The following is a 25,971-nucleotide window of genomic DNA, read 5'->3' as shown; positions in this document are numbered from 1 at the left end:
ATGTGTACAAACACACACGCAAACACACACACACACACACACACACACACACACACATGCATGTACACATGCATGTTTACATGCATGTAACCGGAAAAACATAGATATGCCAATAAAAACAAAATAGTGATATTGTTCCGACATCAAAATCGATAAAGTAATGGTATTTTGTGGTACTATGGATATGAAATCATGGAAGGGCAAGTCAATATCAATCAATATCGATCAATAGTAGACTGTCTTAGAGAGGATCTATATCAAAATCAACTATTATAAGAAATGTAGATATGAGTAACTATCTGATAAAAGCATCCATTGTGCAATTAGCTCAGCAAAAACTGTGTTCGGAAAATAGTTTCCCTGACAGACCCCTTTGAAGCCATGCACAGCTAATTCAAAATAACATCACAACATTCGTAAACACCAAACAAAGACGAAGCCCCTAGACTCATATCGCAGCTTCACCTTCATATTGACGTATTGGACACGCGAACCCCACCCACACACACACATACTCCAGTAGACACGGAAAGAGTTCTGATGTTCACATAAATAACAGACTTGAAAGAATATATAGGGATGAAGTCGCACTGAGATATATTAAGGATAGAGAGTAGAAATATTGTAGAAAATAGTATATAGGCTCAAGATAGAATAAGCGACAAGAGGAAGGGACAGAAGAACCCAGCGTCTATGTCTTGTCCGACAAGAGCTATATACATGTTTTATTTATCAGAGGGCCGGACATTAAAATTTAACCTGGCCACGATGTCTTTTGTCTCTACATGATCTCTGTTAACATTGGCAAAGTGCTCTACTCTCTACTTACTCTGCATGAACACACGCACATAGACACACTTATTGTGCACTGTATTAAACATAATCCGTACCTCGAAGGACATGACTCAAAGTTAATGCTTTGATGTGTTTTCAATCTGTTGGCGTATACAAAATCTTCATCTTATGAGAGCTATCCCAATAACCGATATCCTGAAGAAACAAATTAACATTACAGTTGTATGCGTATTTTGCTCAGCGCTGTTACCCTAGCAACATTGTTCTTCAACTTTTAATAAAGACATATATAGCATCTCATAATGCATCAATTATTCAAGACAGACATCAAATATCAGAAGATATATATTTTTTAAAGATACAGCCAGCAACATAACAACATTTTCAGGAAAATGACCACGCAAACAGTTAAATTAGAATGTCAAAATTACATTGTAATTCTAAAGTCTTATCTGATTCAAGTATGAATGTGCAAACTGAGTCCGAACAGTTTCTGCAAATATTTCCAAACACAAAAGGCACATGTTTTAATGACTCAGCAAGCCACGGTCCCAACTTTCAGCACCCATTAGGACGAGAGAGGGCACTAGGACCCTGGGTCCACTGGCCCACATAACCATGGCGTGTGCTTTAATTAACATGCAGGCAGGCTCCATTATAACTGGCTCTTATCTTTGATAATGCAATTCACTTCATGACATGACATTTCTAATTGGACGGCTGCAAATACGGCGAGACGAAAGAGTTTTTCATTCATCAGAGTCCCTGATGAGGGAACCAACAAGCTTATACGGCAGCACAGGGGAACCAGAGGACACAGAGACCGGATTAAAAAAAAAAAGAAGGGCAGATGAAAGAAAGAGGGGAAGAGCCGAGGAAGAAAGACACCACAGGGGGCAAGTCTTATGTATGATATGTCCCCATTCGCCACTAGAGCTGTTAAGATTATTGCCACAGTAATCCATAAATGTATTTGTGTAAATAGCAATGCATTCTTTAGGGACAGGAGGTGTGAGAAAGAGAATCAATGGGCAGATTGTTTGCCGGTGTTCTCTATAATTTTGTGCAATTTGGTAGTCAACCTTTGTTTACCCTGGGCAGGGTAGCTGAGCCTCTCATGCTACCGTCTTTTCCAGCAGGTAATTACCTTCAAATGCATCTCTTCAGAGGACAGAAGCTAAACATGCTAACTTCACAGAACGTGTGGGCATGCTCACTCCACACAAAAAAAGAAAAAAGAGGAAGTAGGTCTGAACCACAGACTGTATGCCATTGATGTCAACAAAGCACCCTCTTGCCAAATGCCTTTGTGTTTGCTTAACATCAGAGCGCCAGCTTTGTGTTGACCACCCAAATCTTCCCCACCCACAGAGGCATTGATCCAGGCTCTGGCCGGATGCAGCACGGACAGATCAATGAAGTGGTCTTGAGGTGTGTGGGAGGAAATGATCCTAGCATGAGTTGTAATAACTGAGCTGAAAGGTCCCGCCCCTTTTTCTAAATCAATGACAATACATTTAGGTTATAAATACCGTTGAAATTAGGTGAAAGTGTTTGTAGTCTTTGGCAAAAAGACTTTTGTAAAAATCTCCAAAAATCGAAATTATACTTTGCCTTATCATTGCAGATTCATTTCTCGTCTTGTGCATTGGGACAGTGTAAAATCCTAAGAAGTCATTACGCTGATCACGTTTAATATGCGTGAAATGCACAGTGCTGACCTTGTTCCATCGTGAAAGCAGATTAACCTATTAGAGTATCACCGCCTCGCATGTTAGGGCGTCCTGGTCTAACCACTGGGGAAGGACAGTGGGGGCAAACGCAGGCACACACACATGTACGCATGCGCACGCGCACACACACACACACACACACACACACACACACGCACACACACAGAGACACGCACGCGCGCACACACACACACACACACACACACACACACACAGATATGCACGCACGCACGCACGCACGCACGCACGCACACACACACACACACACTACATGTATGCACACCACTCATGACACACGTTCATGCACGGACACACACTCGAATAAACGTGGATGTAGCGTCGTAAATCATCATGTATGGTGCTGAACCTACTTATTTTAAAGTACCCATTCATCATGTTTTATATCCCCCTGTCCCTAACACACATGCGCCCACACACACACACACACACACACACACACACACACACACACACACACAGCCATGCACACGCACACACATAAACATCCATGAAACCAGATAAAGTAGCCTTAAGAAAAAGTCACAGAGGAGGCAGTTTCTTAAGATGGTTCAGTAATGGTGGTGTGGGTCGTGTGGGGCGTGAGGGTAAGTGTGTGTGCTTGACTGTGTGTGTGGGAGTGGGCGTGCGAGTCTGCGTGTGTGTGTTTGCTTGCGTAGGCATGTCATGGCAGCTGTCTTATCTTTTCCCGACAGGATGTTAAAAAGAAAATCATGAGCGAGAGCGCGAGAGAGAGAGAGAGAGAGAGAGAGAGAGAGAGAGAGAGAGACAATGGGGTAGGAGAGAAAGATAATTAGAAAGCCCTCAGAAAGAGGGATGAAAAATAAAAGAAAAGAGTGAAATTAGAAAAAGTTAAAGGGGAGAAAAAAAAGAGAGGTAAACAGCTATGAGGTTAACAGCAAAAAATAATAATATTCATGTAGTTTAATGTGATGTGTTAATTTGTCAATTTCAGTTTTGTGTTTATATATGTGTGTGTGTGGGGGGGGGGGGGGGGGGGGAGCCGATAAGACTCTGGATCACGTTGTGTCGTACATCAGCGCCTCCGAAACCTTCCATTTTCATGCTGTCTGCCTTGCTTCACTACAAAGTGAGAACAGCACTTACAAATTCATCCACCTGGGATAGCCTCTTTGAGAAGGCAGTTTAAGTGTGGATGTGGACGACATGACCAAAGGCCAATAATATAGAAATGGGGTGTGGAAGTGGCCTTAACAGTTAACCAATATTGATTCAGTAGCCACACGTCTTCCCCTCCACTCTCCTCCTCCATCTCTCGCCCTTCCTGTCGCTACCCCCTCCAGCTCCTCAGTTGTAGAGTCAGGGCTGCAGAGGCATTAAAGGGACGACAGCGAACTGATCAAGAATATAAATAGTGCTGCTATTAATAACCAAAACACAGTCTAAAGAAAAAAAAATGTAATATCTCAGTAATTACACACTCTTCATTGTGTAATACATACATTCTCTCTCTCTCTCTCTTTCACACACACACACACACACACACACACACACACACACACACATACATCTCTCTTGGGAAGGGGCTTAAAGGTCAGAGGAGTGCCCTTGAGAACCTTGAGTATGATCCTGCATTAAGCCCTACGTAAATGAACAGGGTTTCGTAAATCCTACAGTCACACAGTTTATCCACTCAATCACAATCAGTGTACATCAGTGTAGTGTTTGGGTGTGTGCCTTTGTGTGTGTTTCGGGAGGATTTCAGACCTCTTTAATGGCTACCTTGAGAATATGCTCACCATATTCAGTTCCAACCGCATCTTGAAGTAGACTGGAAATATATATGCCGTCATATATAGTTATATCATTAAGGTGACTTTTACACAATTATATAAGAAACTTAACAACTACATCCTCAGGAGACCTTTCTTGTCTCTGTTATACATATTCCCAGGCTATTTCCAGCCATGATTGCAGATATGTTACATAGAAGCATAAAGTCGGCGGCTTTATGCTTCTATGTAACATATCTGGACGGCGAATTAGTGACTGTAATTGAAGATCTTCAGCCCGGTAGGTTCCATTAAATCTTTTATAGAGAAAGAGATACACATTTAAACATACACACACCCAGACACACACACACACACGTGTGTGATGGCATCGGTGGCAGTTCAGTGAAGTGAGCTTCATGAAGGACAGTGATCTTTCCTTAATTATACATGACCCGTCAGGGAGATGAAGGAGGGCAAGTGGGCAAGAGAGGACAGTGAAAGGAACAGAGAGAAAAAGAGAGAGAGAGAGAGAGAGAGAAAGAGAGAGAGAGAGAACGAGATAGAGAGCTCTCGTAATAGTAAGGGAATGAGATGAGATCATTAGTATTGATGAATGACATAAATGATAGAGTTCAGAAGTGATGACAGTAACGTGAACAGCAGTGTGAAGAGGAGCGAGGGGGTGATTGGCCAAGGGGAGATGATGATGTAAGAAAGGTTGGGGGAGGTAGGGAAGGTTGGGGAGGTGACTGTGAACTCTGCATTGATCTCCATGTCTCCCCCTGCAGCATGTTTGGACTTTTGCACTGTGACAGAACAGCGAGCCACCGGCTGGACAAATTAGCCCCAGGCTTCCTCACACAGATGCACACATGCACACACACACACACACACACACACACACACACACACACACACACACACACACACAGACCCATTCACAGATCCACAGACACACATGTGGATGCACACACAACAAACACACAAACACAAACACATATGCGACACACATGTGAAAAGACACATAAAATAGCTAAATAACATTGATTGCAAATTGATTGCAAATGATTTTAGAATGTATCAGTTGAAAGCTATTCCATTTATCTTTGTAAAAGATTCATTAGAAAACATTTGTTTCTAACATGCACACTCACATTCCTCATGCATTCTACAAAACCATGAAACCATTACAAGCAGAGCCTGTGTTTACATGTGGGAAAACTATACATTTGAATAGAAAACAATTATCTGAAGACTGTAGAAAGTCTTTCTACAGTTTTAATTTACCCAGCATAACCTCAGCACCAAACACAAAAAGGGAAAATACATGTATATTCATGTATAATGCAGTGCATTCAGCCGCACACATTCGGGCATGACGACTTCAACAGAGTAACTTGAGCCCTACGAACTCCCAGGGTCCCAGAGAAGACACATCAGACTCCACTTTGAAACCTCCCAAGTCCATAACGGAGAAACCGAGACATGAACTCAAATACAACTAATTAACTGCGACGTTCTAGGCATCTAGCAACGACTGTATCACTGTTATTGATGTTGACCTACATTCACACATTCAAATATCAGGAATATGAGTGTGAGCGGAACAGAGTCGCACAGAGTGAGGGAGAGAGACGGGGGAGATCGGTAGGGTGGAGGTCCGAAATGGAAAAACACGGCAGTGCTCTTAACAGAGGAATTCGGGGGTTGTGTAGCAGAAGAAGACGTAACATCGGGAGCACAGGATGTCATGAAATATGTAGGAAGCGGCAGCGCGGTCACGGCGCAACACAACAGCCATTAGAGAAAGCGAGGGAGAACGCAGTCAGCCAGAACCATTAATGTATTTTTGCTTTAGCATGGGGACGTAAATACACAGACACATACATGGAAACACCCCCCCCCCCCCCCCCCACACACACACACACACACACACACACACACACACAGATACAAAGACACACACACAAACATACTCAGACACATACATGAAAACACCCACACACACATACACAAAGACACAAGCACACACACACACACAAACATACACAGATACACAGTCACACCTACTCATCACAGTAGTGGAGAATCTCATGCATTATGGTTCATGCAGATGTAAACCACACATAAACACATACACACAAAAGCACACAGACAAATACACACTAGTATTTTTCACCGGGTTTTCACCAGACAAGCAGTTGAGTGCTGAAGAAACTCACACACACACACACATGTATACGAGCACTAAGACATGAAAAACAAGTACTTTTCTCTCTCTCTCTCTCTCGCTCGCTCTCTTTCTCCCTATCTATTTCTCTTGCTTTCAGGCTTGTTGTGTAAATCATTGATGGGGCGCATGTGAAGGAAGACACAGGCCTGGTATAGCTACAGACATAGTGGTGTGACTACGCCAGTCTGGCCTTTAAAGGGTCAGCCCTGAGACCCCGTACGAACCAATAGACTTCTGACACTTTTGAACTGTAGGTAGTAATCTGTAAACAGAGTTAATGTCTTTGAAAGTGAGGAGCATCATGCAGCATCCTTTTGGCACTAGTAGTAATGGAGGAGAGAGAAGTCTGGAAAAGAGCGGTTTTAAAGACAATTTCCATAAACAAAGGTTAGAATGTTCTGCTGTTTTGTGAAGCAGTATTAAGGCAAACTTGAATAAATTAAAAAAGAATTGCAATACAAGGACTTCTCATCTGCAATTCTTGAATCCATGAAATGATCAAACTCTTAAAAAGTACAAGATAATTGCGAGGTAAGATCATCATTTAGAGCCAAACTTCTATGCATCTATTGCATCAAATTCATACAGGAAACAGTCAGGTCAAGGGGCCCACAATTGAGGGATTAAGTTCCCCTGCAGATCGTCATGAGTCATGGTTATAAGCAGGCTTATTGGTATTGTTCTATGCTTCTTGAGCATATAAGCATTTAATGTATAGACTGGGGCCAACCACACACACACACACGCACACACACACACACACACACACACACAAACACAAACACATACAACACATACAAACTCACACTCTCAAGACAGACATACAAAGCAATATAGACACTTCACACACATATACACGTATGTGTGTGTTAGTTATATCTGTATACAGTATGTTGGTGTGATTTCACACACACACACACACACACACACACACACACACACACACACACACACACACACACACACACACACACACACACACACTAGCTTTACTAAAGAGGAGACGGTTAACAGCATCAGAACAACCAGGTGTGAATCTCAAAAGTTCGCTCTTTAAGTTCTGCTATTTTGGTCCACGCTGCTTGAAACGTCTTATAACGAATTTATCATCCCAGAGTAACAGCAATAGACTGATAAGATAAAACACAACAGTGACAGTGATTGAGGGGCATCCGAAAATGCATAGGATAGCCTGAGCTGAACACGCATTCCCTGAGGTGTGAGTCAGTAAATCACAGTGTTATGTAGAGCCGGCGTTATGGTGCCACCGAATTTACCGTCGCTGATGAGACGAAATGAAACGATAAAACATGGCAATAAACAGGGAAGCATTTGGTAAAAATCCAATGAATAAATCACTGTTGTTTTTTTTTATCCGCTTATTGTTCGAATGCCAGAAAAAGAATCAGTTTCTTGCGTAAAATGATTATCGTTCAAATTTGGCACGGCAACATACGGTGTGCAAGAGAGCTGTGGAAGAGGGAGGCATGTACCGCACATGCTGGCTTGGAGACAACACGAAAGCCTACCTGGATGCTGCATGAGATCTCAGAGTCGTCCAGTAACCGAATCGTGCAGAGGGTTTCCTGGTCCAACGAGCGGATGCTTGGGCTGCGAAACCGGAGCATTTTCATTCTTCTGTCGTTTTGAACTCAGCTCTTCATCTCAACGGACACTGTCGCACATGCCTCGGATTCGGTGGCTTTGATCACCGCCTGTGTGTGTGTGTGTGTGTGTGTGTGTGTGTGTGTGTGTGTGTGTGTGTGTGTGTGTGTGTGTGTGTGTGTGTGTGTGTGTGTGTGTGTGTGTGTGTGTGTGTGTGTGTGTGTGTGTGTGTGAGTAACGCTGCCTAGGGATGGACAGACAGAGAGAATAAGGGATGGGATGAGGTGGTTGCTGGGTGTAAAGGAGCGGAAGGGCAGAAGCGGGAATCCGACTACTGTCTGCTCACCGTTCTGCCTGGTCCTAATTGAAGTGGGAACAGCGTTTCCAATTCCCCTCGATCTAATGCTCCCTCCTCCACCCCCCCCCCCCCCCCCCCCCACCCCTCTTCCCCCCTCCCTCGTTCCTCCCTGACGCGTAGTTTGTGTACACCGCGCTGCGCTTTTCTGACATGCCTCTCTTCAAATGAACTGAGCACCTGCCCACGTATCATTTGTATCATATACATTTCATTTCACGGACTTAATGTAGGCCTACATATCATGAACCAATTCGATTCAGCATTTGAATCGCCATTAAGCCAAATGACACTTATTTGGCTGAACATTTCTTAAGTAAGAATTCAAGAGTGTGGTAAGCTCACATAGGAAAATGTAAATATCTACTCAAGTTTGGTCAAATGTTCGTTTTCTTAAATTAATAAGAGAAATAAAAAATATTAAGAAAGTTTATTGTATCTCGTATCATTATAATTATTATTTCATTGCTCATTAAACCACTAATGTAAGTATTTTAATGACCAATGATGTCGCATGTTAACCGTCAATGGGTTATTATTTGTGGGATCAGATTTGTCTCGGACGACGCTGTCTTTTTAAATGATGGGCATATATGCGCGTTTTGCGTCATTGGTCCCTCTGCAAAAGTTGACTCCAGCGAGCGAACGTACAACGCGTGTTTCCTGGCTCAGTTCTCGACCAATCACTGAGGCGAGCTGTAAAGTGAGCGTTAGTCGATTGGTCGGTAACGGATAGCGGCTCGGCCCACTGTACGTTCGAACCCTTGGATGTTAAAGCTCCCCAAGCAAAATTACTCCAGCTTCCGAGCTGTTCGCTGCTGTTCTCCAGAGTTCCGAGGTGTTCCGAGGGGACATTCGTTGTATCGGGGAGTCGAGTATACTGGTTATAACGCTCCCGGGGCATTATGATCGTCATTATCATGGGGGTGTCAGGCTGCGGCAAGTATGTGTACAGTATACATCATCGGCGTATAGTAAACAAGGTTCCGTTTTAGTGTGATTGCAGCCATTCTTTAGAAGTTATGATGTTCACCTGAGCAAATTAGGCCACCTGTAGTAGTGACCACATGATAACAATATGATGGAAGCCCATTCTATTAATTACGATGATATCGTGATTTACATGTTACGGTAAGGCACATGTAGACCTCAAGTGCCAAATTATGAAACAGGAAAAAACATAATGCACGACTATATAATTATCGTTATGTAATGAATGGGATAATAATAAGCACATCTGTTTTGCCTATTCTCTTCTAGATCCACACTAGGAACCTTACTCTCAGAAAAGGTGAGATTTTCCTTCAACACTCCTGTTGCTGTTGCTGTTTCCCCTTAACCACAGCTGGTCTGTGAATGTCTATGTTTACAGCTGGGCTGGCCGCTGTATGAAGGAGATGACTTCCACCCTCCAGAGAACATCGACAAGATGGCTCGTGGGGAGGCTCTCACTGACCAGGTCAGATGCTCACAGACCAGGTCAGATGCTCACAGAGCAGGTCAGATGCTCACAGACCAGGTGAGCTTGCCGGGGGCAGACAGCACCATGCTTGCAGTGGTCTCAAGGGCCCCACTGTCTGCTCTCCCCACTCAATCGCTCCCTCAGCAACCAGAGTGTGTGTCACAGTGCCTATGGTTTCATAAACCTGATGTCCCTTAAGCAAGATCGCAGCCACAAACTGTTCTATCTGGGCTAGTGACGTCCATTGATGAATAGTTGCAGTCTCAAAGGGGTTCAAGTGTCAGCCCTTCAAATGAACAATGTTTTCGTAGCTACACATAGAGCGGAACGCTCATATTGACGTGTTATTCATGCCATTAATGCAATATCACATGGAAACACAATACCTTCTGAGTGGAGAACGACAGCTGGCCGTAAAAGGTGTATTTAGTAATGAGATAACCAAAGCTATCGTTTGCCAACATATATTGCCATGCCATCTGGCAGGTACGAACAGGCGTGGGGACAATTCGTAATCCAAAATAATAATTTTAATTGGCTTTCAAAATAATTATTACCACGACGAGAGCACCCAGGTGTACATTTGAGAGTTTTATTTTATGGCAGAAAATGTAATGGCAGCCATTGACAGAAGTGTTGGAATCTTGCAGGTTTTTGTTTAGCAAAGCCTTTTTGTCTCATACTAAAGATTCAACCTTATCGCCAATTTGACAGAGTCTGTGTGTCGAGTTGGATTTCATGTTCGATAGTTTAAATAAGCCTGTTTCTTGACCTCCAAGTCTGATGTTTAATTTTCTCTCATTGGTTCTTGGTGGGGACCTTGGTTTAGGAAGGTCATTGTCCATTAGCGAAAGTAGGCCCAATATGTGCCAAAGCAGGAAGTTATATTACCTGCTCAGGCTCAAGGATCACTAAGTTCACCCCCGAGTTATGCATTAACACTGCTGAAAGGAGTGTTGTCAGCTATTTTTTTATTATTGCTGAGTATACTTCCCTCTTATACGCATACGTTTATTCCGGCAATATTTTGCAAAACATGCTAACCAAGCTTATGCCACCAGACCACCTATCTTAGCGTAGGTAAGATACAAGCGCTCTAAACCCATCCACTGTATATTTGATGTCAAGTGCATTTTATAGCCATATTTACTCATAGCTGCTATTTGCACCTTGTCAAATCGCAAAATAATGTTGTACTCTCTCCTTGCCAAGGCAGATAGTTGCTGTTTGAATTGTTTTTGCTTAGGCTGTACAAAATGTAACCCTCTGTGTTATCTTCTAAGGTAAGCGTTGTTCCCCATGGCTCAGTGTACCAAAGGTTGTTATCAGTTGTACGTACAGACACTCAAGTGAGTCCCGAACATTTTGTCCAGGGCTAAACCTCATCTTAAGAATTCACGCCGACCAACACTACAATAATTCAACCCCCTGCTCTTTGGCATAAATCCAATGTTTATGCCCGAGTCGTAATGTTTTCGTTCATGTGTGGTCCTTCTGTCACCAAATTCTCCCAGGACAGATTCCCGTGGCTCCATAAGCTCCACCAAGCCACTGTCAAGTAAGAAAAACGATCTTGCCAAACACTCCCCATCTCACGCAACCCCCCCTCCCTTAACCTCTCCCCACTGTCAGAGTAACAGGGAACATTGTAAGTGTGATTCAGATCAGTTTGGGTATGAACATTTTCCCCCCCTTCCCCCCCCTCTGTAGAGCAAGGCGATCGTCCTCTGATGCCATCGTGGTTTGCTCAGCCCTGAAGAGACTTTACAGGCAGATCCTTCTCCATGGCAGCCAAGCACTCACTTCCTCTCCCTGTACGGAGCGAGAAGCCCTGCCTCCGTCTCTGCCTGGGGTTTACTTCCTCTTCCTGAATGGCGACTATGAGCTCATCCACCAGAGGATGGTGGCCAGAAGTGGACATTACATGCGGGCGGACATGCTGCAGTCCCAGTTCTCTGATCTGGAGCCCCCAGGAGCAGAGGAGAGGGTGTTGACCATGGACATAAGAAGGGACATCGGGGACATCGTCACAGAGGTTGTGAATATCCTCAGCCTCAGGGCTTCCCCTTGACGGAATTACCAAGGGAGTAAACCATAATTGCTGAGTGATTGTTCACTGGGAACTGCTTGGAGAACTTGCGTGACACATGCAGAGTTGGGTTGTCCCTCCTTCCGTCCTGACCTCAGCAGTGTGCCGGAGGCCAAGTGAATACTTGAGTTAATTATTTATGTATTTTTTTGTTTTTGAAAAATTATACTGACTTACTTGAATTTTCACATCCTTTCCATTTGTAAAGATCACAAGATCATGCAACTGAGGTAATTGGACAAGCTGTGCAGCTGTGTGTGTGTGAGTGTGAGTGTGAGTGTGAGTGTGTGTGTGTGTGTGTGTGTGTGTGTGTGTGTGTGTGTGTGTGTGTGTGTGTGTGTGTGTGTGTGGATCCCCAACATGGTCAGATGCCCTTGATGAGACATTGAACCCCAAACCCCACATAGCAAGGGGTCCCTGCATTATGCATGCTACAGCTGCTTTCGTCCCATGAGATCATCTTCGAACCCGCAACCCAGATATTTCAGGAGCCTCTAATCCTGACAAAACCTTGAGGCTGTTCTCATATCCCACATTCAAACCATGTGAAAACACACACACAATTCGTTATTTGGGCTTATTTCTGTTATTTGTTACATTTTTACACACCTGATCACAGATTTCTTCATGATTTAAACACATACGTAAATACGTATATATTATAGATGGTCAAAAAGAGATCAAAGAAAGAAAAAAACATGCCATTAAATTTTACTATTGTCTTTACTCTAGTCTAGGGGTTTGTTGTGCCTGCTCAACAGTTTTAGTTATTAATGTGGAATTATCAAACCAAATCAGCTGGTTGTAAACTGAGTGACAAATATCAAACGTATTTTATGCTTAAATAAAGCAGTTGGTCGTGATTTGGTTACTGGCATTCAAGAACCGGGGCAAAGCTGCCCTCTGGTGTTCAAACAGAAATACTACAAACAACCTAATTTAACGGATTATTATGAAACAAGTGAAATTTGTCAGATGTAACCATTAACTATACTTTTAGTGGTGTGATGTAATTACCCTTATAGTGTGAGGAGTCCCATCTCTGATATCAAGGATGTCTAACTTGATGTTGGGTTTTCTGTCATGGGAAACCTTGCTATAAAGAGTGTTCATAGTATGAGTTTAGTTAAGTTCATAGTGCACAGAGGTAAATAATTGAAATTCCCTTACAAGAATAGCAGCAAAACATTACATTTGGCCTCAGACAATGAATGCAAACATATTCATCCTCATATGCAACCAGTTATGTGTCCTGTAATACATTGATATCTGTATGTAAATAAGATAACCCTTTATTACAGGTGTGTGTGTGTGTGTGTGTGTGTGTGTGTGTGTGTGTGTGTGTGTGTGTGTGTGTGTGTGTGTGTGTGTGTGTGTGTGTGTGTGTGTGTGTGTGTGTGTGTGTGTGTGTGTGTGTGTGGATCCATCAGGACTGAACGTTGAACCTGAAGTTGTCTGTTGGGCCTCAGATCCCTGAAGCTGAGAACACTGGTTAGCTCCAACTCCTCTACTGGATGTCTTCACTCTGGACCCTGCACAGAACATATTTAGATCAAGGAGGGGGATACACACACATTGTAAGTATGTGTGTCTGTATGTGGACCAAGAATGTCATCAAAATCCTTCAATGGTCTTGATTCATCTCCAATGCAAGGCTATCAAAAGGCATCCATAAATGTATCCATCAAACCAAATTCTTCAAAAGTAAATTATTGGGTAATAAACTGCCAAAAAAGGTAAAAGAAAAAAAACTAACGATGCAATGGTAGAATTCAAATACAATATAAATATAATAGTTTGGTTATAAAGTACAATACAAATAGAATACCAGGATAAAGTACAGAATATAAGGTACAACAGAAAGAGGAGAAATGTACACAAGGGGCCGAGGCCAACCTGTTGACTGGTGTTGGCCAACATCTGCAGCATCTGCTGTACAAACTGCATCTGCTGCTGCTCTGTCACCATGGCCACCTGGGGAGCATTTGCTGGCGGGCTGTCTACGTAGGAGTCAGCAGGATTAACGCCGATGCTTTCCAGATCAGCACTATGGGAAAGACATCCACCAACACAATGACTCCACCTCCCCATGCGTAGTTGGAAAAGTACAAAGTAGCACTTGAATCAAATTAAAGGTTGTTTTTTCCCCTCTCCAGGTGGTTGACCATCCTTGCACATGATTGAGTGAAAGTGGTTGAATGTTAGAGTAAGTGCATATCCTTTGAGGGTCGGTTTAAACATGGTATTGATTTAAGGTCTGAGTTATAGTGTCTGCTGACAGCTGTTTGCTCCTTCACCTGGGTACCAGAGCCGGGGCTTCTGAGGCGAGGGTCTGTAGGCCGTGTTGGATCTGAAGCAGAGCCTCCATCGCTCTAGGGTTCAACATGGCCGCCAGCAGCTCTGGACTCTGCATCTAAATGGTTCACCAATCACAGTGCAGAGATTCCATACCCCAGCATGGTCCCATTGTTTGTAATGGCTAATAACATCTCAGGACAACTTCACAGTCAAATTTACTATTCAAAGTATATCAGAAGTAAGAACGTCAGGATTGTGTTCAATCATATACAATTACATTTTCAATCATGTTAATCCTTTTTAGCCAATTACTGTATGAGGAGGACTCCTCCATAAGTGGTCACCTGTTGCAGAAACATTGGAAGCTGTTCTCTGATTTGCTGCTGCAGCTGAGGATTCCCTGAGAACAACGGGTGGCTCAACAGCATCTGAAACAGCATGTATACTAGACCTTATTACTGTGCGTTTGTGGGTGCGCTCGGATGGATTAAGTGATTCATGCAGGCATCCTCCACCTGTGCGGCTAAGTCCTGGTTCTGAGAGAGGGTGTCCAGTATGCTGTTGACATAGGGTCCGGAGAGCAGGCTCTCCATCAGACCTGGACAGGCACAGATATGCTCCAGGAGAGACTGCATGCCTGCACACAGAGGGGATGATAGTGTGGTAGTGGTTATGGTTGTCTACCACCTAGCAGAAAGGCTCCCGGTTAAAAAGGCAATGTCTTCAGCTAACCTGTCGGCATCCTTGTGATGCCTAGCTACCACTTACGTGCTCATTGATGACATACATCTGAATTAACTGTAGGTGACTATGGATATAAGCCTCTGCTAAATGGCTAAACAGTGATTGTAGCATTTACCTTTAAACACAAAAAACATTAATTAATAGATGAAGAAAACATGGAAAGTGCAACAGAAATCCCCTTAATCTACTTTAAGGGGACCAAGTTGAAACATAGTTACATTTTGTGTTGTTGAATACAAATGATATATCCTTGCCTCCAGAAAAGGGGTCCTTCGAGGTGGGATTTACAGTGGGTGTGTCAGTCATGTTGGTGAGGGGCTCTGTGGAATGCCTGTGCAAAGGCAGTGGCTGTCCCTCATCTCTGATTGGCTGGGATTCCCCCGACGATGAGGTCACTAGAGGGTCTCCTCTGGTCTGAATAAGAGCAAGAGAACAGCAGAGCCCAGGGACTATGAGAGGGAGTCCGAGCATGAAGGCCACTCTAAATATAACAGCTTCACCTTGACATGACTGGCATTGAAGGACATTGTCAATCCTGAAATCAATGTCTGTCTGTCTGTCTGTCTGTCTGTCTGTCTGTCTGTCTGTCTGTCTGTCTGTCTGTCTGTCTGTCTGTCTGTCTGTGAGCACCTTTACACGCAAAGGGCTGAGTGATCGCTCCTGTGAGTTCATTTTAGTCCGCTGAAGTGAGTCAGCAGGGGCAGGTTCCCGGTTTGTTAGGCCACAGTTCTGGTTCCTCATCAGTTCCTGTATGATGTTTGGGTTGTGAGTGAGCTCCATCATCTGGAGAACGACATGGTTTCATCACTTCACATACAAACACGAGAACAGGATAGATACATTTGACAGGGCTTCCTACTGTAGTTCAATATAAACAACGTACAACCAAAGCCCCTTAATTCCACTACAAGCATGCGCACATACTTCCACACCTAGCAGAAAACCAGTTTGCCAAACGTGTTACCCATCTATAAATAGACGATTCAGAATGGTCTATTTATAGACCTTTAATAGACCTTTGTATGAAAGTAACTTTAACCAAACAAAAATAACAGGATCTCAACAGGATTTTATTACATCTCACGTCAATGCCTTGTTTTACAAACACAGAGTCAAAATCGATTGACTTTAGACGTATGAACCCTCAACAACCATCAGTACCCCTTTCATCCAGCCAACCAAACGCATGTGCCTGACCTCAACCATCCGTGACCCCTGACTCCTGAACCCTTAGCCGGCCTACCTGTGCGATGACATCCGGGTCATCCAGCATGTCGGCCACCTCTGGGCTGGTCTGGAGGAGCTGCAGGATCAGAGGGTTGGACAGGAGGAGCTGTTTGGTGAGCTGGGGGCTGGAGGCGGAGAGGGCACTCTGCACCAAGGGGCTACCCAGGAGACTGCTCATCAGCTCCGGGTCGGAGAGCAGCTGTCGCTCCATCTGGCTCTGGAGAGGCTGGAAGAATCCCGGAGCGCTGACAAACGGACCCAGGCTGCCCAGCTCTTCCACTGAGGTAGGGGGAGAGGGAAGGGTCAGAGCATAGAGGCTCAGTTATGGTTCCACGTCGACGCAACGCAATGACGACGCAGACGCTTCGACGCAGTCGTGAACCTGTTTTATGTTCTGCGTGGGGTTTTATGAATAGACCAATCACAGCCCTTGCTGCTGCGTCGCTGCGACGCAAGGTTACAATTTTTTGGAGGCAGGTGGATGCAAGGAGGGTCGGCAAGGACGTAATGGGTCTGTGAACCCCATTGCATTGGGTCGACGTGGTAACATAACTAAGCCTTAAGACATCTCATGCCTTTGTGATACAAAGCGGGATAGGACCGTATCGCAGGGCGAAGCATGGGGGACTGGATGTGAGTGGACTGTAGGATTAGACTCGTCTGGCAGAAGGGTAGAAAAATGTAAATTAGATTCGTCAAACTGGAGTTGAATGCATTAAGGCGTGAATGATACCACAATTATATTTGTTATTAAAACGTACAACATAAAAGAGAAAGGAGGAGAAGGGAAAAGGAGCTTCCAGATTCATGATTGACCAGTGATCCACCTAACTCAAGCTAATATGTAAGCTGCATCGACTGGAAGGGGAGTGTGTCAAAGATAAGGAGGGGTGTGGAGGGGGAGTTTGTAGAAGACGGAGATAGATTGGAGAGAGACAAGACAAGAGTGATGCATAAAGACAAGGTGAGAAAAACAAGTGAGGTGATAATCAAGATGATCAATCAGGTGATAAGAGTATATCTTGTTGGAGATCATACCAAGACAGAGAGGAGAGGTGGGTGAAGGGGTCAGGTTATCAAGGGTAAGGTGATCAATCTCTACTTCGTGGTCTGTTCTGGAAGCCACACTGCAGGAACCTGGTGTAGACACAAGCTGAGGACTGAGGAGGAAGAGCAGTCGACCAATCAGAACGATTAGTAAAATGAAGACAGGAGTGACCTATAGCCCTAAAGAGTGTAGGCTACCTGATAAACATGTTGAGGTTGACTGTTCCGTCGTTTCCTTTATGCTCGCTGAGCAGGTCTGACCCACTGAGAATGTTACCAGAGTGGATAAGCACCAGTTGCTCTGCGGTGGTCCCCAATCTCTCCGCGACACACCTTTTCAACTTCACACCAGCAGCATCCATCCACACACAGTATTATTAGTTAGTTTAACTTGTCCACGACAGCTGCAACTCTAAGTATGATTGATCCTGCCAAGACTTTTAATTATCCTCACAACAAACCAGTCATAAAAGTAGGTTATCTTGGCATGCTAATAGTCTAATAGCTCAAGCCTTGCCATCAACGAAGACAAACGCACCAACTTGATAAGGCTACATTAACGGTCATTGACCGAAGTCAGTTTGACAACGCAGTCGCGTGTCCATTTACCTGGCTTACGGTGCAGTTTACCCCGACGGCGAAATCATTTATCGCTATAGTGGTCTTCAGGGTCACCCGAAAGCTGTCTGAGAACAGGCCGGCCGGTCCCTCCGCATCTTTCACCGCGCCAGCCATCCTTGCCCTGTCCCAGATGCAGACCGTCTTGGCCGAACGTGGGGCGCAGCATTAGATGCGTCTGTTCAGTGACTCGACAGAATGGAAGGGACTCATGCCAAATTTAAGTGGCTGCGCAAGATGTACAGCCTATTATTTTCTGTAGGATTTTTTATTGTATCTTTTTCATTTATTATTTCTAAATATACGTTTTCCTTAATTTATTTCATACAAAACGTTATTTCATGCCTGCTTAGACAATTAAGATTCTCTTGTCCTCCTACAGGCATGGAGCTGTGGTTTTAAGTTGCCACTCGAAGCCCTTAAAAACGGCAATTTTGTGATTAAGTACTTTAACCCGAACACAGACACCCACTTCACTGTAAAGTAGTTTTATTAACTTCATAGTGGGATAAGGAAAATAAACAATTTGGCATAAAGCCAAGGGTTTCAACCAGAGATGTCATGGGGATGCCGTAGCATCATGTTGCGGATATAAGGCAGCGCGGGATAACATACCACCTTCCTAACAAACTCAACGGAGCATTGTTTAAAAAAAGATTTAAATAACAAAACAGCTGTTGATGCCAATAGGTGGGCCATGAAATGTCTCGATTTATGCGTTAAGAGTGGCATGCATAGTCTGCTGACATGACAGAAATAAAATAAACAACCCAGAGGTGGGAGGGGGGAACATTTTTTTCTCTCAAAACAAATAGGAGAAATAAACGTCAGCAGCGTCTTCTTCATGTATTTGTCCCGGGGGACACATTCAGTGCTGGACTCTTCATAGATCACACTCAGAGCCCTTCTTTCCCCTCTTGTTCCCCTGCCAAACACAAAGACAACAACATGTTAGGATTTGACCGGACTGAATTTGGATATGTGTCATTGAGGAGCAGGAAGGGGTTTATCATCTCTAATATGCCAACAGGTAGGGGACAGACGGAGGATCAAACCCACTATCTTTCGGCTGACAGTTGAACAGCCCAGCCTTCCTGCACCCCGTTTAGATTATGTTTACGATAAATAAGAATGCCAACGTCAAGTATTCCTACCTGATGTTTGGGTTGATCCGTTTGCAGTCCTTTCACTTTAGACTTCTCTTGTTCAAGGGCCGCATGCAATAGTGTTACCTGAAGAATCAAACAACCAAAAAACAAATTTTATTCAGCATACATTTGGAACAGTTAGGATTGACTACATGGCCCGGAGTCACTATGAAACAATGCCAAACAAATCAAAAAATATGAATAAAACATAAATAGCTGAACAAATATCCTCTATCCACTGCTCAAATGGCCAGTAATAGTCAATTTAAGACTGCAAACTGGATGAGGTTATACTTCTTCATTCACACACCTGCGAAGACAGTTCCTCTTTGATATTCAGCAGCTCATCCACGTGGAGGAGTATTTCTGCTTTGTCTTTCACTAAGGGAGGGAAGAAAAAAAAATCTCTTTTAATAGGACTCCTCTTTTGCGCCATCATTTGCAATACATATCATACAAGAGCTTTTTGGGTGCAGTGACGATGCATTTTCAAACTCACTCTCTCCCTGCTGGAGCATCTTGAGCAACTGTGCGTTTCTTGCCTTCACCTCTTTGTATTTAACCTGCACAATTGGAGAGAACAGGGATATATCAAGCTTTCAACATAGGACGGGTAAAATACTTTTTAATTCTGAACATGAAATCTCAAAAGATCAACAAGTTAAATCAGTGCCAATATAAACATTCAGTGCTGCGATGCTCACCTCCCATTGGGAGATGGTGGTCTTGAGTTTCTCGATCTCCTGGTCCTTCTTCTCCAGGTCGTCCATCAGCTGTTCCGCCCTGGGGTCCTGCGGAGACGGCACACGTTCCATAGCGATTAAACCATCATAACGCACTAGCTCCTAGAGGGCCTCTCTTATATTTACCCCGACGCTGTAGCCAATACATCAGCCATACACACACACACGCACGCGTCTGTGTGCATTAGTGATGGGTCGGTCGCGAACGATTCAGTCAGAAGGAACGAATCCCGAAGGTGAACAACGAGAACTGATTCCCAAAACAAGAGAACTGATTCCTTAATTTTTAAAACGTATAACAAAAATATGGTCACGTAAATAAAATATACAAACAAACAGAGCTTTGTCTCCCCACAACCTTATATTGATTGAGTCTAAAACGTTCTAAACGATTCAGCCAATGAGAGTTCTACAGCAGGTAGCATTCGCGTTGCCATGGCCCATGGGTAAACAATTGATAAGGCACCACACCACAAGTTAACGATCGCTGTAGGCTTCAATATAATGCAAGCACTTAATGTTTTCTTTTTATTTTATTCTACATCACAATTGCATGCTTTAATAAAGTACTGTTTTGTGAAGCACAATGGTGCTTCACTGCTTATTAGCGCTACTTGGAAGACGCAATTTAATTCTTACAACACCCCATTATGTATTAAGGATATTTATGGAAAAAAAGGCATGCATGTGCTTTATATATTATGCTTAATATTTACACTCAACCTGGGTAATTTCGCCAGATCATTAGAAAGTAGTAGGCTACATGCATGGTGATTAACATTTATACCATAATTTCCGATTCTCTGCCAAATGACGTATCAGACCATCTGACATAACGAAAGAATCAAACGAACGAACCGTGATAGAGAACGGAAGTGAAAAAACTGATTCCCGGAAAAAAATCTTTTTGCCCATCCCTAGTGTGCATGCATATGTGTTGTTCTACATCTAAGAAGAGTAATGATCAGATACTCGACAAGGTGTGCGTCAGAGTCAGGCTCACCGGTTCGTGTTCTGTGGAGTTGTTGGCCTCTTGGGCCGGGCTGGTAGAATACTGTTCTTGCCGTTTCTCCCTCTGGACGATTTTGCTCACGTCGTCCTCGAGCTTGTTGAAGAAGCGCTCGTCTTGCGTTAGCCCGACATTGGCTGCTCCGCTTCCCTGTTTAAATGAGTTGACCTTAACATTCAGAAAATACCTCAAAGTGTGTTCATCAAGCAAGAGACTAGTGATCGACCGATATATTGGCCGGCCGATTTTATCGGCCAATATTTGCGTTTTTTACGTGTATCGGTATAGGCCGATTTCTTCTTTTTTTTTGGCGTGATTTACAGACAGTTCAATAAATGTTATTTTTTTTTAAATTGAGACATTGTAACATTTGTCATCATCATTGTGTAATTTTTATGACGGAAATTGAGGGTCTTAGCCTGGAAATCCAGACCCACATCTAGAAAGTTGTAGGGTCTGGCAACGAGTAATGAAAATGGCCGAACTCGAGGGGCGGCACCAAGCATGCATTTGAAAATATCACTATATAACACACATTGGATAACACTACGACCAACTAGAAGAATACAAGGGGTGACGTAACCAGACCAGTCTAACCAATAGATAAGACTCTTGCCGTATCCGGTTGGTAAAACAGCAACGCTTTTGGCCCGCCTATATTGATACATCGATGTGATTAATTAATGTTCTGGGCCAGGGGAGGCCCAGAATATACACAAGTATATTGCTCGTTCCCTGAGTGACTCGCTGAGCAAATTCAAATTGTGCTCTCGCGAGAACTCTGGATTTCCAGGGTATTATCGGCTCCAAATATCGGCTCAAGAAAATCTGTATCGGCGTATCGGCTAAGGCTGATGAAAAAAACTCTGCATCGGTATCGGCCCTAAAAAATCCATATCGGTCGATCCCTACTAGAGACTGACAGAATTTGCTCCCAATTCCTACAGAAAATATGTCGTTTTTTCATTGCCAGGTTGATTAATCAAGTTATATACAAAATAACCAGAAAACTGCTCACCTCCTTCTCCTGCTTTTTACCAAGATTATCTGAAAGAAAAAATTAATGGTGTCAATATTCAACATGCATATTCAATATAAATAACATTCAGCCAATGCAAATAAAATAAAAATGTCATTGATAATCTGTTAATCTCAAATCACGGTGTCTGGCAAAATAATCACAATTATAAATTGTATTTAATACTACTACGTTATCATGATTACAACAAAGCAGATGCAGAGCAAATGCAGCAGGGAGTCGAAAGTTAAGGGAATTGATCTGCCCTGACCACAAAACAAGATCAGCTCAATGATGAAATGCACCAGATTGTAACAGACCCCTCTGGGAATAAAGGGAACCCCACCAGCCGGGGGGTGGGGGTGGGGTTGGGAAGGCCCTAGCATCCCCTCACCTGCAGCACCGTCACTCTGGAAGTTCTGCAGAGAAACCGTCTTCTTGTCTTTCCCTTGTTGACCCTTCTTCTTCTCCTTTTTCCCTCCTCCCTCCTTCCCTCGAGACTTGGGTGATGATGCGTCTGTCGTTTTCTGTTGGACAGAGAAGGTGTGCATGACCAGACTTGACCTAGTTACATGGCTAAGTAAGCAAATTAATACAGCTAAACTATCAAAAGTAGTTTTGAGCTTAACATTGTATTTGTCAGCCTAACTTTGTATGTATTCTTCAAGGCCCCAAAAATACACATTCTTCCAGTCAAGTGCTGGGACATTGTATGCATGGAATAGGTTTTCAGGACAGGACTCTAGGGGGCAGCATACAGTTTGTATAGAGTATACAATATACAGTATGTATACAATATACATGGTCAATATGAATACATTCTCAAGGGAGGCTGGTCGATTTATTAACATATAAAGAAAGGTTTAAAGCTTAGCCGATATACTGTAGTGATCCTATAGTGTGGGTCATTAGTTTGTCTGTCTGACATACCTGATGTTTTTGTTGCTCAAAGAAGTCCTGTTTGCTCAGAATCAAGGCCTTTTCCAAGTCTGCCTCATAAAGTTCACTGGTTATCTAAAGAGGAGCACATACACAACTGCTCAGCAAGAAAGCATATAAGAGCCCAAGCTTGATATAAGGGCATATACATCTGTCCTTTTATAACGTACGTGATACGCAGGATTTCTCATCCAGGGTCAGAGAGGAAAGTAGCAGGGGAACAGAGGCACATTATGCACAATGTCACGTTATTTTCACTACGCTCATTTTAAAGTATTGTGGTAGACCTCAGCTGAAAGAAGTCGTTTTAATATGTGGAACATTTAATTACCAACTCGAAAAGCACACTTTTTAAATTACAAACACCAACCTGGTCATAAGCCTGGTTTTGATATGGAGGACAGAGATGGCCTATATTTTCGACAGAGAATAACAGCACACTGCACTGCAGACTGAATCCTGTCCTGCATTTATCCAAGACATGGCGTAAGGTCTGATGAACCAAACAATACAATCCCATGCAGGGGAAAGCTGGTTAGGCTGGGTAACCAGGTTACTAGGCCTGTCAAGTTCTTGTTGGTTGGAATTTGTTACACAAGTCTCATTTTTCCTGTTGATAGTTTCACAAGGAAAAAAAACTCTTCTTAATCCATTATTTCTGGGGTGCATTATACGCAGATCAATGTATTTTATTGTTGAATGATGGGCTGTATTGTGTTAGAATTTAACTATTGTGTTATAACTCGCCCAACTTAAGGATGACAATGTTGCGCCGCGCAGCAGCCGGCACAAATGGGTTAAGAAGGACGACACAAAAGTGTGTTGGCATTTTAAAAATGGTAGGCGTAAGTAATTCTTCTTCATGTTTGCTGCGATGCTCTGTAAACTTTCCTGTTTAACACCCGATATGCTTTGAGTATAAACATATCAGACATGACAACTTGGACACATTGCAGCGTCATCCATGAGTGGATCTGAAACCCACTGACTCCCTCCACACAGCCCTTAGGTGATATTTAGGCTACCAGGTAGAGAGGAGTGCACTGTGGCAGATTAGGTTAATCTATAGACAAAACTCAGATGTTCAATCTGAAGCAATCAATCTTTAGCCTGCCATGATTTTCTTTGGTTGACTACAGCCCTATAGGTTACAGTGGATATCCTGTTGACACCTTTTCTGTATAATATCGTCTTCATAGCAACAGGTTAGGGTTACGGAAGTTGAGACATTTGACAAGAACATATTTTTTTTATACAAATCAAGACTGACTTTTTAGTATCGCCGTCAACAATATGATGTGGATATATCTGCGAAAATAAGAGAAGTTCCCTTGGCGGTTAAAAAGTGCTTTGAACGGCATGACATCTTACGTCTACTAAATGGGATGAGAATCGGGAAAAACCACCTTCTGTGCTTAAATGGCAGTTAAGAACCCTGGTTACGGCAGTAACCAGGTTTCCTGTGTGCATAGTGCAACGTACTGACACAGACATCATATGTCAACATGGTGAGTGACGGGGCTTCCACTGCTCTTACCTGCTCATCCCTCTGCCTCCACTGCTGCCACCCTTCTGGTGGTGGAGTACCCTGGTCACCTAACCCTGGATTCAGAAGCACATTGGCTACACTCTGAAGGGTCGGTGGTTGGGATGAAGGTTTTTGAGGGATTTTCTTGAATGCCAGACTTCTTAACTAAAATGGGAGAAAATAAATAAAAATAGTTTGACATCTTGACAAATAGGCTCCAGTCTGAATCTAGTGTAAAAATGATTCTAGACAGCATCATTTTAACATTGCATAGTGTTAAGGTACCAATACGTACAGCTTTGAATACATGAATAGGTTAGAATCAGCGAATGAATCACATAATCAAGTTTTATTTATTCTATCAACCACCGGTTGGCAGTAAAACTGCAGTGTGAGCAACCTGTGGTAATAAGGCTCATCTACAATGTAGGCCTACCTATTCGTGGCTTGCTCTCGTCCTTACCTCGTTCACTTCGCACTTTTGTTGGTCCTTCATTTTTTTCTTCTTATCTTTCTTCTGGTCGTTTTTCTGAGTCGTTTTGCCAGCTGCCGTGGTCTTACCCGGTCTGTTCTTCCCAGACGAGTCGCGACCGGCTTTGCCAGTGCTCTTACCCTCAGAGTCCGAATCAGAGTCGATTTGCAGCAGGGCGAACCGGGACGCGGTGGTGGGGACATTGATCATTGTAGACGATGCCATTGATCAAATGTAGGTAGCAAACTGTTCACAAAGACAAAAATACTGTGTGAACCTCCGACTACACCGAACCACACGTGTGGGAGTGACAATCGTTCTGAAGGCAAGTATGTTCTAACGTTAACAATAAGGTTGATGTAGAAACGTGACGTCAAGGCCAAAGTCTTTCGGTTTCATTTACACAGATATTGCTGCGATATCATAAAAAAAAAAAACGCAGCTAGCATTACATCGCATTTAGCCTCGCTAAGCAACACATCGTTAGCCGGACAAAGCTAACCAAACAAGTGGAGAACAGGCTCAATGAAATTAACCACAAACGCGTTCACCGTTTTAAAATGAACACGTACTGCAGCACTACTCGTTAAGTATTTTGGATGTCATACCCGTGACAAATTGTTGGTGAAAACCTACTTTTAGTTGTGAAAGAAAGTGTCCTGTTAGTAACTAACACGTTCAGCAGTGCTCGCCGGAGGAGTATGTACAGCAAGCCGGGTGGACCAAAAACATGCCCATGTCCCGGTGTATGTAAATTGCTATTCGATTTTGTTGCAGAATGCTGTGATATTATCTTAACAAGTAAAACAGAGCCAGAAAGAATTGTGAGAAAGAGAAAAACTTTAATTTAAACCTCACAACAGAATTCAGTTGAAAACAAAATTAAGTACTTGATTGATCTAAATTAGGAACTAGGAGTTTACCCCACACCGCTATGAATTCCCCAAAGAAACAAACTAGGTCAACATATCAGTAAAAGCAACCAACACATTAGTTAGGATTTTTTAATTAAACAATCCAACCATATTTTTACGTTACAACATAACACACTTACAGTGCGTACTCACATCAATATGTTCTGTTGTGTGCATTTTAAATGCTAAACTACCTAGCATTTTTAATGCTAGTTCGATCTGTCATTCAAATGGGTTGAT

The 25,971-nt window shown here is 43.2% G+C and overlaps 4 protein-coding genes across 4 annotated transcripts in view; 1 reads left to right on the top strand and 3 right to left on the bottom strand.

Annotated features, from left to right (window-relative positions):
• frmd3 (FERM domain containing 3) overlaps window positions 1–8,149 on the bottom strand; it is a gene marked incomplete at both ends in the record, with an annotated part of 38,703 nt that extends 30,554 nt beyond the window's left edge. The window contains one exon of the mRNA XM_079734958.1: window positions 8,045–8,149. Within this exon, the coding sequence (XP_079591084.1) occupies window positions 8,045–8,149 (105 nt within the window). The remainder of the gene's footprint in view (window positions 1–8,044) is intronic.
• A 1,127-nt stretch (window positions 8,150–9,276) lies between these two features.
• On the top strand, window positions 9,277–12,801 carry LOC307083181 (putative gluconokinase). Its single transcript, XM_079747001.1, has 5 exons — window positions 9,277–9,418; window positions 9,736–9,766; window positions 9,848–9,934; window positions 11,452–11,495; window positions 11,648–12,801. Exons 1-5 carry the CDS (start codon window positions 9,381–9,383, stop codon window positions 12,006–12,008), a joined length of 561 nt encoding a protein of 186 aa, XP_079603127.1. The 5' UTR covers window positions 9,277–9,380; the 3' UTR covers window positions 12,009–12,801.
• A 745-nt stretch (window positions 12,802–13,546) lies between these two features.
• On the bottom strand, window positions 13,547–18,077 carry LOC307087220 (ubiquilin-1-like; the record flags this gene model as incomplete). The annotated part of the gene is made up of 10 exons (XM_079752718.1): window positions 13,547–13,558; window positions 13,923–14,073; window positions 14,324–14,439; window positions 14,669–14,752; window positions 14,840–14,961; window positions 15,323–15,482; window positions 16,312–16,574; window positions 17,398–17,432; window positions 17,541–17,683; window positions 17,952–18,077. 10 exons carry the CDS (start codon window positions 18,075–18,077, stop codon window positions 13,547–13,549), a joined length of 1,212 nt encoding a protein of 403 aa, XP_079608844.1.
• Window positions 18,078–18,438: 361 nt separating this feature from the next.
• Window positions 18,439–25,510, bottom strand: gkap1 (G kinase anchoring protein 1). The gene is made up of 12 exons (XM_079733624.1): window positions 25,454–25,510; window positions 24,809–25,063; window positions 24,355–24,510; window positions 22,809–22,892; window positions 22,273–22,405; window positions 21,879–21,907; window positions 20,855–21,010; window positions 19,813–19,899; window positions 19,608–19,671; window positions 19,419–19,489; window positions 19,115–19,192; window positions 18,439–18,885 (listed from the first exon to the last, which is right to left on the bottom strand). Exons 2-12 carry the CDS (start codon window positions 25,040–25,042, stop codon window positions 18,844–18,846), a joined length of 1,134 nt encoding a protein of 377 aa, XP_079589750.1. The 5' UTR covers window positions 25,043–25,063; window positions 25,454–25,510; the 3' UTR covers window positions 18,439–18,843.
• Window positions 25,511–25,971: the final 461 nt, after the last annotated feature.

Source organism: Pollachius pollachius (genome assembly GCF_949987615.1).
Source record: "Pollachius pollachius genome assembly, chromosome: 1".
Lineage (NCBI taxonomy): Eukaryota > Metazoa > Chordata > Actinopteri > Gadiformes > Gadidae > Pollachius > Pollachius pollachius.
The sequence above is the reverse complement of the archived record's forward strand: the minus strand, read 5'-3'. Positions and strand labels throughout refer to the sequence as shown.